This window comes from Mobula birostris, chromosome 1 (assembly GCF_030028105.1).
Source record: "Mobula birostris isolate sMobBir1 chromosome 1, sMobBir1.hap1, whole genome shotgun sequence".
In the NCBI taxonomy this organism is placed as follows: domain Eukaryota; kingdom Metazoa; phylum Chordata; class Chondrichthyes; order Myliobatiformes; family Myliobatidae; genus Mobula; species Mobula birostris.
The window spans coordinates 151767430-151781835 of NC_092370.1; the positions used below are offsets into that span (position 1 = coordinate 151767430).

A 14406-nucleotide genomic window follows, 5' to 3' on the forward strand; every position below is an offset into this window, starting at 1 on the left:
CTGCTCTGGCAGCTCAGTGACTTTCCCTGCTCGGTGATAAACTGAGACCGAGGCTATGGGAACCCCAGCTGCTCAGGGTCTAACGGACTCAGTCTGGTTCTCAATGCTGTTGCTTGCTTTTACAGTTTGCACAATTTATGTTCCTTTAAAAAAAAATCTCTCCGTACATTGGGTATTGGTCCTTTTTTTTAAAAAAATGGGTTCTCTCGGGTTTCTTGCTTTGTAGCTACCTGTAAGTAGGTGAATTTCTTTAGGCTGTGAATTTCAAGGTCATATAATTTATATATACTTTGATAATAAATGTACTTTGAACTTTGAGTAAGAGTCATTCTGGTCAGGAAGCAGAGTTAATAATATGATTTGTATCAATTGGATTTAATGAGTTCTAGGCCAGAGGTTAGTCAGATCAAGATTTAGTGGTAGGAAGAATTGCTGAGCCCTTTCATATGAGTAGATGGAAATGATCAGCCCTGCAAACACAAGGCTCTGCAACCCAAGTGCCATGTTCAAATAAAAAGGACAAAATCTTAACAGTTTAGTTTTAAATGAGCAAAATCTTAGGATTTATTATTTGAACATGAATTAAATTGACATGATTTATACAAAATGTCTAGACAAATTGATTAGTAATATGCTAAAGCCTCAGTTGGCAATCCTTCATAACATTCCTCTCTCCATCTGAAAGGTAAAGGCAAGAGAAGCAACATCTACAGGCTGGCTCAGCATAGCACAGCCAGTAAAACTGTAGCAACAATGCTAAGGAAGAGTGGACACTTCGCCTCATTACCCCTCAGCGACCAGGACAAGCTGCTTCCCAATATTGCCTCCTTTCATCATCGACTCAAAGGCAGCTGTAAGAGAACAATTGAGACTTTTAAAAATCACCAGCTCAGGAATAAATGGAGAATTCCCAATAGTTATTTTCAGAAACAGCTCGCAATGCTTTTGATTCAGTGCAGTTTCCATGATATGCTGTTGCAATACTTTGAATAGAATCAGAAAAAGTAAGATTGTGACAAGGCAAAGAAGGTTAGCTTGTGGAAAAGTACATAAAAGCAGAGCAGAGCCACAACTGCAAGTATATACAGGAACTCATTTCTGGTAGAATACCAACTCAGCGTTCTGCTATAATGCACAACACTAAGAATTTATTGTCCCTACCAAATGTATCACGGTCTGCCCAAGATTAAAGGAAGAAAGGATGGGAGGAAGCTTTTCAATAAATGCTTGTCATTCCATTTTATTCTTCCTTATGTGTTAAATCCAGTTCCTCCATAAATCGATCTCTGCTTTTCATCTCAGTCATTCCCAATGGTAATAAGTTCAACAATAAAAAGAAAACTCACGGATAGTTTCTCCTGTTTTCTTTTACTGAAATTGTAAGTGGTCATCTTGCATTATTGGTTCACAGTTTTGGATTCTACATGGAATCTCTTTCCCACATCCATACTTGCAAACCCTTTCAAAATCACAGGCCTATGAAGTTTATTCTCAACTGTTTTCTCTAACAGAAAAAGTGCAGACCCTGTTGAAAAATTCCCAAAAGTAGAATTGATACAACCATCATCCTTATAAGTCAATTGTTGCAGTCTATTTTTTGGTATGTAGGCCTCAAGGTAATGCAGGGTCCTTTTCTTTTTCTGAGGCAGTATCTGGAGGATCAAAACATATTTACTTCCACACCAGTTGAGTGTTTTGAGGTAATTGATGAAGCCATTGTGGGAATTGCAGATGTTTCTTTACAGGAGGGATAGGAGCTGCCCGACAGGCTGCTTGAGAAGTGCTGCGTCCTTTCCCTCGATTGTGCTAAGCTTCCCTGTTCTCCCAATATGTGGATGTGTGATTCTCAAAAATGCTCTTTCTTTCACGTGGTCAATGGCCAGGAATCAGCAATGGGAATGTTCCATTTCAAGGAAAATGACTACATCCTTGAACTTTTTCCCCAATTTACCTGGTAGACTCTTCCTGTGAGAGCTCCAAACAGCAGCGTTTCTAAGCCATGATAATGAAGTTGCCTGTGCAAAGCATCTAACTGATTGCGATTAGAGCCTCACTGTTGGTCTGGGAGAGGATGCTAACATTGGTTCACTTGTTCTCGCAGAGGATATTGAGCAATCTTTTCAATACAATGATGTGCCAACTGTAGCGAGACCGTGTCAGGGCAGGAATTACTGCTGCTGGCAGACCACAAGTTGAGCAGAGATTAAGATCTTGATTTTCAAACATTTTGTTTCTGTTGACCAAAAGCCAAGCTGTTGAATTGAAATGATGATGAATTTTATCGCTTAATGTCTATCTGCTAAAAGGAGACTCCTGTGAAACAAGTGATCCATATTTGATGGCATCTCAAGTATGACCTTGTGTTGGATACAACTTCCCCATTTCTGAATTCTATTCTACCAGAAATGAGCTACTTGCAATTGTGGCTTTACTAACTCATGATGTATGCTTACTAATTTTTGGATTTGTAGTGCTAAATTCTTAAATTACTGCAGCAACTGAAATCTTACCGATAATGAAGATCGCATTGCCTTCTCGTGGTACATGTTTATTAACATCCTCACATTACAATACATGATTAACCACAGACACTTAGTGATGCCCATAAGAATTGCATTCCAGAATCCAAACAGAAATAGTGGTATTCCTCACGGGACATCGCTTTCGAACTTTTCCTAGTCTGACCATCTACTTTGACTCGCTTGCTTCTGACCAGCTTCCTGCCATTCTGCTACTTGCCCACATACAATATTCTGATCTTAGCTGCTAGTCTACTGTAATGTTAATAAAAGACTGAAAATGTATGAATGATTTAAATTGATCTTGCAAACTGGAGAGCTTTGGACACCTGCTCCTACATAAGCTGAAGAACAAGTCACTGTAAGGTGCGTAGCACACAAAACTCAATTGAAAAGGGAAGTGGAGAACAAGCACCATTAACAAAGGGTGACACAAAGCCAACCACTCCTTACCTCCAATGTTTTCCAGTCCTTTCACCACCGTCTCACAAACCTGTGGGAACAAAAGCACTGGTGAAAACTACAAACACCTTTAAAGACCTACTACCAGTGTACGTTGACGCAAACCCAATTTTGCACTGCAGCAAAAAAAAAATCTCTCCCCATTCCTCCAGCCATTACTATCACAATGCCAACTTACTTACTGGCTGATAACCAAAAGCATCATTGTAACAATTTCACATTGCTGATGCACAGGCCAAGTATTTGTTTGCTCCTGAAGCACAGCCAAGCAGACATAATCTGATACCATGGAGTTAATTTGTAATTATCCCCCATTAAGAACAATTACATTAATTACTACTTTAACTAAGAACAGCTTGGTGCAAACCCAGAGTAATGTAGCTAATAAAGCCACTGTCTCAGTCTTCACCTGTGGTGCTGTCTGTGTGAAGCCTGCACATTCTCCCTGTGAGGTGGTTCCCCAGGTACTCTGGTTTTATCCCAAACTGAAGGGTCAGTTTCTGCACTGTCTCCATGAACAGACAACTCCCGTCCTACCTACCAAAGTTACACTTCTGGTTGCATTCTGGTTAGTGTACCAGTATTACAGTGCCTGCGACACACATAAAAGTTGCTGGTGAACGCAGCAAGCCAGGCAGCATCTCTAGGAAGAGGTGCAGTCGACGTTTCAGGCCGAGACCCTTCGTCAGGACTAACTGAAGGAAGAGTGAGTAACGGATTTGAAAGGGGGAGGGGGAGGGATGGAGCCAAGAGCTGGACAGGTGATAGGCAAAAGGGATACGAGAGGATCATGGGACAGGAGGTCCGGGAAGAAAGACAAGGGGCGGCGGGGGGACCCAGAGGATGGGCAAGGGGTATATTCAGAGGGACAGAGGGAGAAAAAGGAGAGTGAGAGAAAGAATGTGTGTATAAAAATAAGTAACAGATGGGGTACGAGGGGGAGGTGGGGCATTAGCGGAAGTTAGAGAAGTCGATGTTGATGCCATCAGGTTGGAGGCTACCCAGACGGAATATAAGGTGTTGTTCCTCCAACCTGAGTGTGGCTTCATCTTTACAGTAGAGGAGGCAGTGGATAGACATGTCAGAATGGGAATGGGATGTGGAATTAAAATGTGTGGCCACTGGGAGATCCTGCTTTCTCTGGCGGACAGAGCGTAGGTGTTCAGCAAAGCGGTCTCCCAGTCTGCGTCGGGTCTCGCCAATATATAAAAGGCCACATCGGGAGCACCGAACGCAGTATATCACCCCAGTCGACTCACAGGTGAAGTGTTGCCTCACCTGGAAGGACTGTTTGGGGCCCTGAATGGTGGTAAGGGAGGAAGTGTAAGGGCATGTGTAGCACTTGTTCCGCTTACACGGATAAGTGCCAGGAGGGAGATCAGTGGGGAGGGCTGGGGGGGACGAATGGACAAGGGAGTCGCGTAGGGAGCGATCCCTGCGGAATGCAGGGGGGGGGGAGGGAAAGATGTGCTTAGTGGTGGGATCCCGTTGGAGGTGGCGGAAGTTACGGAGAATAATATGTTGGACCCGGAGGCTGGTGGGGTGGTAGGTGAGGACCAGGGAAACCTACTGGGGTGGCGGGAGGATGGAGTGAGAGCAGATGTACGTGAAATGGGGGAGATGCGTTTAAGAGCAGAGTTGATAGTGGAGGAAGGGAAGCCCCTTTCTTTAAAAAAGGTGGACATCTCCCTCGTCCTAGAATGAAAAGCCTCATCCTGAGAGCAGATGCGGCGGAGATGGAGGAATTGCGAGAAGGAGATGGCATTTTTGCAAGAGACAGGGCGAGAAGAGGAATAGTCCAGATAGCTGTGAGAGTCAGTAGGCTTATAGTAGACACCAGTGGATAAGCTGTCTCCAGAGACAGAAAGATCTAGAAAGGGGAGGGAGGTGTCAGAAATGGACCACGTAAACTTGAGGGCAGGGTGAAAGTTGGAGGCAAAGTTAATAAAGTCAACGAGCTCTGCATGCGTGCAGGAAGCAGCGCTAATGCAGTCGTCGATGTAGCGAAGGAAAAGTGGGGGACAGATACCAGAATAGGCATGGAACATAGATTGTTCCACAAAGCCAACAAAAAGGCAGGCATAGCTGGGACCCATACGGGTGCCCATAGCTACACCTTTAGTTTGGAGGAAGTGGGAGGAGCCAAAGGAGAAATTATTAAGAGTAAGGACTAATTCTGCTAGACGGAGCAGAGTGGTGGTAGAGGGGAACTGATTAGGTCTGGAATCCAAAAAGCGTAGAGCTTTGAGACCTTCCTGATGGGGGATGGAAGTATATAGGGACTGGACACCCATGGTGAAAATAAAGCAGTGGGGGCCAGGGAACTTAAAATCATCGAAAAGTTTAAGAGCGTGAGAAGTGTCACGAACATAGGTAGGAAGGGATTGAACAAGGGAGGATAAAACCGTGTCGAGGTATGCAGAAATGAGTTCGGTGGGGCAGGAGCAAGCTGAGACAATAGGTCGGCCAGGACAGGCAGGTTTGTGGATCTTGGGTAGGAGGTAGAAACCGGAAGTGCGAGGTGTGGGAACTATAAGGTTGGTAGCAGTGGATGGGAGATCCCCTGAGCAGATAAAGTCGGAGATGGTGTGGGAGACAATGGCTTGGTGCTCCTTAGTGGGGTCACGATCGAGGGGTAAATAAGAGGAGGTATCCGCGAGTTGTTGCTGTGCCTCGGCAAGGTAGAGGTCAGTACGCCAGACTAAAACAGCACCCCCCTTATCGGCGGGTTTAATAATAAGGTTAGGATTAGTGCGGAGGGAGTGGAGAGCAGAGCGTTCTGAAGGAGTAAGGTTGGGATGGGGACAAGGTGCGGTGAAGTCGAGACGGTTGATGTCCCGTCGGCAATTAGCGATAAAGAGATCCAGAGCAGGGGTGTCCATGAAGAAGAGGAGGGTTGAAGATGGGAGAAGGGGTCATTGGTGGGGGTGGAAGAGTCCTTGCTGAAGAAGTAGGCTCGGAGACGGAGACGGCGGAAGAAAAGTTCCACATCATGGCGAGCACGGAACTCGCTGAGGTGTGGGCGAAGGGGGACAAAGGTGAGGCCCTTACTGAGGACAGAGTGCTCTGCCTCCGACAGTTGAAGGTCGGAGGGGATGGTAAAAACCCGGCACGGATGAGAGCTGGGATCAGAGGAGGGAGGGGGGAGGCTAGGGGTGTCAATGGAGAGGAGAGGGTTGGGGTGAGAGGAAGTTGGAGCCTCTGAGGACCCAGGAGCTGACAATGGGATCTGAAGAAGATGGGATTGCAGAGTATTGGTGGGGGAAGGGGAGACGGGAGTCACAATAGCAGCACATAAAGACCCAGCCTGGAGTTCAAGGCTGGAATCTTGAGAGCTGGGATCAGAGGGAGGAGGGGGGAGGTTGGGGGTGTTAGTGGAGAGGGGAGGGTTGGGGTGAGAGGAAGATGGAGCCTCTGAGGATCCAGGAGCTGACGGTGGGATCTGAGGGAGACAGGATTGGAGAGTGGTGGTGGGGGAAGGGGAGACGGGAGTCACAATAGCAGCACAAAGACCCGGCCTGGAGTTCAAGGCTGGAGTCGCAGTTGGTGGTTGCGCAATCGCTGTGAAGGTGTCCATGGTCGTTGTTTTGAATATGCCCTGAGGTGTTGGAGCCGGCGAGATCAATGGCAGGAGCCGCAATCTGAAGTTCATGCCAGCTAGTTTCATGCCAGAGAAAGCAGGATCTCCCAGTGGCCACACATTTTAATTCCACATCCCATTCCCATTCTGACATGTCTATCCACGGCCTCCTCTACTGTAAAGATGAAGCCACACTCAGTTTGGAGGAACAACACCTTATATTCTGTCTGGGTAGCCTCCAACCTGATGGCATGAACATTGACTTCTCTAACTTCCGCTAATGCCCCACCTCCCCCTCGTACCCCATCTGTTACTTATTTTTATACACACATTCTTTCTCTCACTCTCCTTTTTCTCCCTCTGTCCCTCTGAATATACCCCTTGCCCATCCTCTGGGTCCCCCCCTCCCTTGTCTTCCTTCCCGGACCTCCTGTCCCATGATCCTCTCATATCCCTTTTGCCTATCACCTGTCCAGCTCTTGACTCCATCCCTCCCCCTCCTGTCTTCTCCTATCATTTTGGATCTCCCCCTCCCCCTCCAACTTTCAAATCCCTTACTCACTCTTCCTTCAGTTAGTCCTGACGAAGGGTCTCGGCCTGAAACGTCGACTGCACCTCTTCCTACAGATGCTGCCTGGCCTGCTGCGTTCACCAGCAACTTTGATGTGTGTTGCTTGAATTTCCAGCATCTGCAGAATTCCTGTTGTTTACAGTGCCTGCGACTTGGGCTCATTTCCACCACTACAGTATCTGCAAGGAGTTTCTATGTTCTCCCCATGACCGCATGGTGTTCCTCTGGCCCCTTCAGTTGCCTCACACACTTTGAAGCCCGGAGGTACAGGTTGGTGGGTTAATTGATTATATGGTGTAACTGGGCAGACTAGGCTTGTTGAGCCAGAGGGCCGGTTATTGTGCCATAGCTCCAAATAAATCAATACTGCAGATACTTAAAACAAAAATGGGATAAACATAGCCTCCTCTGATACAGGGTTATCAGCTCTGCTGTTCTCTGCATCGCTACACTACATTTTCTCAGAATTCAGTTTCAGTTGTGCTTGTTGACACACGGTAAACTGACTCTGCAGCTGTGGCATCCCTTCCTCATTTTTCTCAGCTTCTGAGTAACATTGTCATGAATAGCTATTTTGTCAACTCCACTGGCAACCTATTGAATAAACCTTTAGCCCCAAGGAGTTTATCTAATTTACACATTGTCATTCAGTGCAAAATATCAGCTCAATGGGTGCTGTGGAGAGAGATCATGTGTGTGTGTGTGTGTGGGTGTGTGGGTGGGTGGGGGGGTGGGGGGGGGAACCACTGTTTCCAGTTTTAATGTTCTCATATTATACAGCTAGTGGCTGGTAAAGACTGAAAACCGAATGCTGTCAGAAACAGTCAGAATGGGAATATGACGGAATGAATCCCACATGCATCGAAGTTGTAATTGGTTTTATTGTCACATGTACTGACGAAGTGAAAAACCAATCAGCATGCTATTCAGACAGATTATTTCACAACACAAGTACATCGAGGTAGTACAAGGGGAAAAATGATAACAGAATAGTGTTACAGCTACAAAGAAAGTACAGTTCAGACAGACAATAAGGTGCAAGAGCCATGCCAAGATAGATTGCAAGGTCAGGAGTTTATGGTGCAAAAGGTCCATACAATACCTTTTTTTCCAGAAGCTAATTTGAGCCTGAGGGTACATTTTTCTAAATATTTACCTTCTTCCAAATGGAAGAAGGGAGAATATCCAGGCTTGGTTGGGGGGGGGGGCATTGATTATGTTGCCTGCTTTTCTGAGGCAGCGAGAAGTGTAGACAGATTCCATGGTGCAGGGGCTGATTTCCATTATGGACTGAGCTGTGGCCAAAACTCTCTGCAAATTCTTGCTGCCTTAGACAAAGCAAATACTATATTAATCTGTCATGCATCCAGTTAAGATGTTTTCTGTAGTGCATTAAATTAAAATTGGTGAATCATGGGGACGTATGAATTTTTTGACAAAGGAGAGGCACTGGTGAGTTTTCTTGGTCAGGGTGCCGATCTGGTTGAATCAAAATCAGAATCGGGTTTATTATCACTGGCATGTGATGTGAAATTTGTTAACTTAGCAGCAGCAGTTCAATGCAATACATAATATAGAAGAAAAAAACAAAATATAATAAAGTAAATCAATTACTGTATATGTATATAGATTAAAAATCATGCAAAAACAAGTAATATGAATAAGTGAGGTAGTGTCCACGGATTCAATGTCCATTCAGGAATCAGATGGCACAGGGGAAGAAGCTGTTTCTGAATCACTGAGCGTGCGCCTTCAGGCTTCTGTACCTCCTGCTTGATGGTAACAGTGAGAAAAGGGCATGCCCTGGGTGCTGGAGGTCTTTAATAATGGGCCCTGCCTTTCTGAGCCACCACTCCTTGAAGGTGTCCTGGGTACTCAAGTTCAAGCTGTTATTCATGTTTACACCAAAGAACTTGAAGCTCTTAAATGACCTCTACATTGATACAGATTCCACAATGACTGATTCACCACCAGGCTCCCATCCCTTTGCTATACTTCATCTCATCATTATTTAAGATCTGCCGGCAACAGTGGTGGCGGCGGATACAATAAGGTCTTTTAATGTTCCTGCAACAGGATTAGGATACTAAACACTTATGCTTCAGACTCAATGAGAGAAATAGACATTACAGCCCATGGAGGCCAAGGTCCCCATGCAGACAGTTCAGAGAACAACCAATCTATTTGTTCAGCCAAGCTTGAAATCTGAGCCACAGCAAAAAATCTCACCTGCATCTATAACATAGTCTCGCAGCAAATGCAGAATTTGATTTATCAAGTAAATACAGTGAACAGATGGTTCATGTAATTGACAAAAATCATCCAATGTGACCATGACTTGTGACATGATTACTTGAAATAGTTTTTATACACAAGCAGCAAGAGTAGAACATGGTACAGTACCTTCAGCTTCCCCTCCTTCAGCCACCGGGTCAACTGCACCAGGCTTGTGGCAAAGTTATCCGAATAGTTTGTCACCAAGAATCTCTCTCTGTTGAAGATCAATAAGGAAAATGGAGGTGGAGAAGTAATAGTCCTGATACAATCATTACAGCATTGAATAGTTTAAATGGAGTACAATTAGTAAAGAGTGCTATCACTTCAATAGGTCTGCAGCAGATACCATCTCGCTGGCTGTGTTCTGGACCAGCACACACTTCAGGACATGCTTCTCAAACTTCTGGTAATGCCCCCCCCGCCCCCGCCACTTATTTCCCCCTCTCACCTTATCTCCTTACCTGGCCACCACATCCCTCTGGTGCTCCTCCCACTTTTCTTTCTTCCATGGCCTCCTGTCATCTCCTATCAGATTTCTTCTTCTCCAGCCCTTCCTCTTTCACCCAATCAACTTCCCAGCTCCTTACTTCACCCCTCCCCCCTCCCAGTTTCACCTGTTCCGCTGTGTTTCTCCCTCCCTTCATCCCACCTTCTTACTCTGACTCAACATTTTTCCTCCAGTCCTAATGAAGTGTCTCGGCCCAGAACGTCAATGGCACTCTTTTCCATAGATTTTGCCAGGCCTACTCCAGCATTTTGTGTGTGTTGTCAAGCTGTTGTCCACTGAATGCCACATGGTGGTCAACACCATCTCCTCAAAACTTATTAAGCTTCTAGAATTCAGTACCTCCTCTGTAATTAGATCCTTGACTTTCCTCACTGGGAGACCACAATCAGTGTGCTTCAGAGTCCTCATCTCAAACTCACTAGCCATCAACCCAGTTATCCTCAAGCTTAGCTCCTTGCGCTCTTCATCTACGACTGTGTGGTTACACACAGCTCTAATGCCATCTACAAATTTGATGACGGCACTGCTTTTGATAGAATTCCAGGTGGTGGTGAGAAGGAGCATAGCAGCGAGATGGGTTAGCTGGTTGAATGGTGCCTTATGCTCAACATCAACAAAACCAAGGAGCCAACTGTGGACTTTAGGAAGGGGAAAACAGGCAAACACAAACAAGTCCTTATTGTGGGGTCAGCAGCTTCACGTTTCTGGGTATCAACGTCAGAGCATCCATCCTGGGCACTGCACATTGTCGTAATCATAAAAGCACACCAGTGTCTGTTTCTTACAGGTTCAAGGAAATTCATGTCAAAGATTCTGACAAATGGCTACAGACTTACATTGGAAAAATCTGGAGATTCTGGTTTTCCATCACTGCCTGGTATGGAAACTCCAATGCACAAGAACTCAAGCTGCTACAGAGAGTAATAGACCCAGCAAGTTCCATCACCAATACGTTTCTGCCCACCAAAGACTCAGGAAGGTGACATCAATCATCAAGGACTCCAACTATCCAAGTCACACCCCCTTCTTGAGGCTGCCATCAGGCAGGAGGACCCACATGTCGATGTTCAACAACTGCTTCTTCCTCACTGCATTAGGTTTCTTGAACTGACCCAAGTCCCTAACACTACCTTGCACTACATTTCTTTTACTTTCTCTCTCAACTTGCACTGATGTCAATATGTTTATTTGCATTGCAGATTGAGCATAATTTGTTTATTTAAGTATATGTTAACTCATTTTGTCTTTTTTGTAATGTACTGTGTTGCTGATGCAAAAAAATCTACCGTCCATGGCATTTACTCCATGTGTAAGTGTGCCTATGACAATGAACATGAACTTGAGTGGGTACCTAAATTAAAAGAATCACTGTTCTCAAAAATGCACTTCTGCAACTTGTCAACATCTCTTTGGCAGCAACTTCCAAACTAACAATCTCTTCTATCTGGAAGAATAGTGAGGCTGGGAATCACACAACATCCCAGTCTTGAACATCTCTCATCATTCCTGTTTTATGATTGGTTCAAAATCCTGGAACTCACTGATCAGCAGCCTTTAACAGAATGAGTGCAACAATTCATTTAAATCCATACTCCCTCTGAATGAAGGGCACAGACCCAAAACTTCTCACTGTTCTCCAAAAGATGAAGCTACAAAACAAATACTTACTCTAACTGTAAATAGAAACAGGAGTCAATTGGTTACCTAGTGATATTTCTTTCCTTTAGGATAGCCTCCGTGTGAGAAGGTAGTGGAGGAGGGTAAGGCACAGCTTTGTTGTACTGGGAAATTTGTCCACATAGAATGACATGACTGTCTTTATTCATCTGGATTAAAAGAAAACATTGAAATGTTCAGCTAAATTACACAGCCTTGAGTTTAGCTCTCTGTGATTTTTATAAATGACCTGGATGAAGAGGCGGAAGGATGGGTAAGTAAGTTTGCGGATGACACGAAGTTTGGAGAAGTTGTGGATGGAGCTGTAGGTTGTCAAAGGTTACAAGTGGATATAGACAGGATGCAGAGTTGGGCAGAAAAGTGGTAGATGGAGTTCAATCCGGCTAAGTGTGAAGTGATGCATTTTGGAAAGACAAACCAGAAGGGTGAGTACAGGGTTAATGGTCGGTTATTTAAGAGTGTGGATGAACAGAGGAACCTTGGGGTTCAAATCCATACATCCCTCAAGGTCGCTGCACAGGTTGATAGGATAGTTAAGGCGGCCTATGGGACGCTAGGCTTCACTAATAGGGGGATTGAGTTCAAGAGTAGAAAGGTCATGTTGCAACTCCACAAATCTCTGGTCAGACCACACTTAGAATATTGTGTTCAGTTCTGATCACCTCATTATAGGCAGGATGTAGAAGCTATGGAGAGGGTGCAGAGGAGATTTACCAGGATGTTGCCTGGATTGGAAAACAAGTCTTCTGAGGCAAGGTTAGCAGAGCTGGGACTTTTCTCTTTGTAGCGTAGAAGGATGAGAGGGGACTTGATAGAAGACAACAGGATTATGAGAGGCATAGATAGGGTGGATAGCCAGTACCTGTTTCCCAGGGCATGAATAGCAAACACCAGAGGGCATATGTACGAAGTTAAGGGAGGGAAATTTAGGGGAGACATCAGGGGTAAGTTTGTTAGTTTGTTTTTTTTAAAAAAACACAGAGGGTTGTGGGTGCCTGGAATGACTTGCCAGGGATGGTGGTGGAGACTAATGCATTAGGGGCCTCTTGGACAGGCACATGGATGAAAGAAAAATAGAGGGTTACGGGATAGTGTGGGTTTAGTACCTTTTTTTTTTAAGGAATATATGGGTCGGCACAACATCGAGAGCCAAAGGGCCTGTACTGTGCTGTAGTATTCTAGTGTCTAGTAAAAGTTCAAAGCAAATTTCTTATCAAAATACAGATACGTCACCATATATTATCCTGAGATTGAGTGTCCAGTGAAAAACCAGGCAATATTAGAGCTGTCCCAGTTGATAACATGGGAAAACATCTTACTCCCCTACATAAAAGGATAGTCGGCTAATGTAACCCCAGTTTTTAAAAAAGGAGGAGAGAGAAACCGGGGAATTATAGACTGGTTAGCCTAACATCGGTGGTGGGGAAAATGCTAGAGTCAGTTATCAAAGATGTGATAACAGCACATTTGGAAAGCAGTGAAATCATCGGACAAAGTCAGCATGGATTTGTGAAAGGAAAATCATGTCCGACGAATCTCATAGAATTTTTTGAGGATGTAACTAGTAGAGTGGATAGGGGAGAACCAGTGGATGTGGTATATTTGGATTTTCAAAAGGCTTTTGACAAGGTCCCACACAGGAGATTAGTGTGCAAACTGAAAGCACATGGTATTGGGGGTAAGGTATTGATGTGGATAGAGAATTGGTTGGCAGACAGGAAGCAAAGAATGGGAATAAACGGGACCTTTTCAGAATGGCAGGCAGTGACTAGTGGGGTACCACAAAGCTCAGTGCTGGGACCCCAGTTGTTTACAATATATATTAATGACTTAGATGAGGGAATTAAATGCAACATCTCCAAGTTTGCAGGTGACACGAAGCTGGACGGCAGTGTTAGTTGTGAGGGGGATGCTAAGAGGATGCAGGGTGACTTGGATAGGTCAGGTGAGTGGGCAAATTCATGGCAGATGCAATTTAATGTGGATAAATGTGAGGTTATCCACTCTGGTGGCAAAAACAGATTATTATCTGAATGGTGGCCAATTAGGAAAAGGGGAGGTGCAACGAGACCTGGGTGTCATTATACACCAGTCATTGAAAGTGGGCATGCAGGTACAGCAGGCAGTGAAAAAGGCGAATGGTATGCTGGCATTCATAGCAAGAGGATTTGAGTACAGGAGCAGGGAGGTACTACCGCAGTTGTACGAGGCCTTGGTGAGACCACACCTGGAGTATTGTGTGCAGTTTTGGTCCCCTAATCTGAGGAAAGACATCCTTGCCATAGAGGGAATACAAAGAAGGTTCACCAAATTGATTCCTGGGATGGCAGGACTTTCATATGATGAAAGACTGGATCGACTAGGCTTATACTCATTGGAATTTAGAAGATTGAGGGGGGATCTGATTGAAACGTATAAAATCCTAAAGGGATTGGACAGGCTAGATGCAGGAAGATTGTTCCCGATGTTGGGGAAGTCCAGAACGAGGGGTCACAGTTTGAGGATAAAGGGGAAGCCTTTTAGGACTGAGATTAGGAAAAACTTCTTCACACAGAGAGTGGTGAATCTGTGGAATTCTCTGCCACAGGAAACAGTTGAGGCCAGTTCATTGGCTATATTTAAGAGGGAGTTAGATATGGCCCTTGTGGCTAAAGGGATCGGGGGTATGGAGGGAAGGCTGGTACCGGGTTCTGAGTTGGATGATCAGCCATGATCGTACTGAATAGTGATGCAGGCTCGAAGGGCCGAATGGCCTACTCCTGCACCTATTTTCTACGTTTCAATGTTTCAAAATTTCCAGCTCTTCTCCTCA

The 14406-nt window shown here is 45.0% G+C and overlaps 1 protein-coding gene across 6 annotated transcripts in view; it reads right to left on the reverse strand.

Moving 5' to 3' along the window:
- Nucleotides 1–534: 534 nt before the first annotated feature.
- Nucleotides 535–14406, reverse strand: part of ptgr2 (prostaglandin reductase 2) — a 56830-nt gene continuing 42958 nt past the window's right edge. For 5 of the 6 annotated variants that reach the window (XM_072264136.1, XM_072264104.1, XM_072264121.1 and 2 more), the window contains 4 exons: nucleotides 11622–11743; nucleotides 9536–9623; nucleotides 2973–3012; nucleotides 535–851 (listed from right to left, as the gene is read on the reverse strand). In XM_072264136.1, coding sequence (XP_072120237.1) covers nucleotides 784–851; nucleotides 2973–3012; nucleotides 9536–9623; nucleotides 11622–11743 — 318 coding nt within the window. In that variant the 3' untranslated portion in view covers nucleotides 535–783. Of the gene's footprint in view, nucleotides 852–2972; nucleotides 3013–9535; nucleotides 9624–11621; nucleotides 11744–14406 lie in introns of those variants that run through there. The other variant, XM_072264143.1, reaches the window with a different exon arrangement.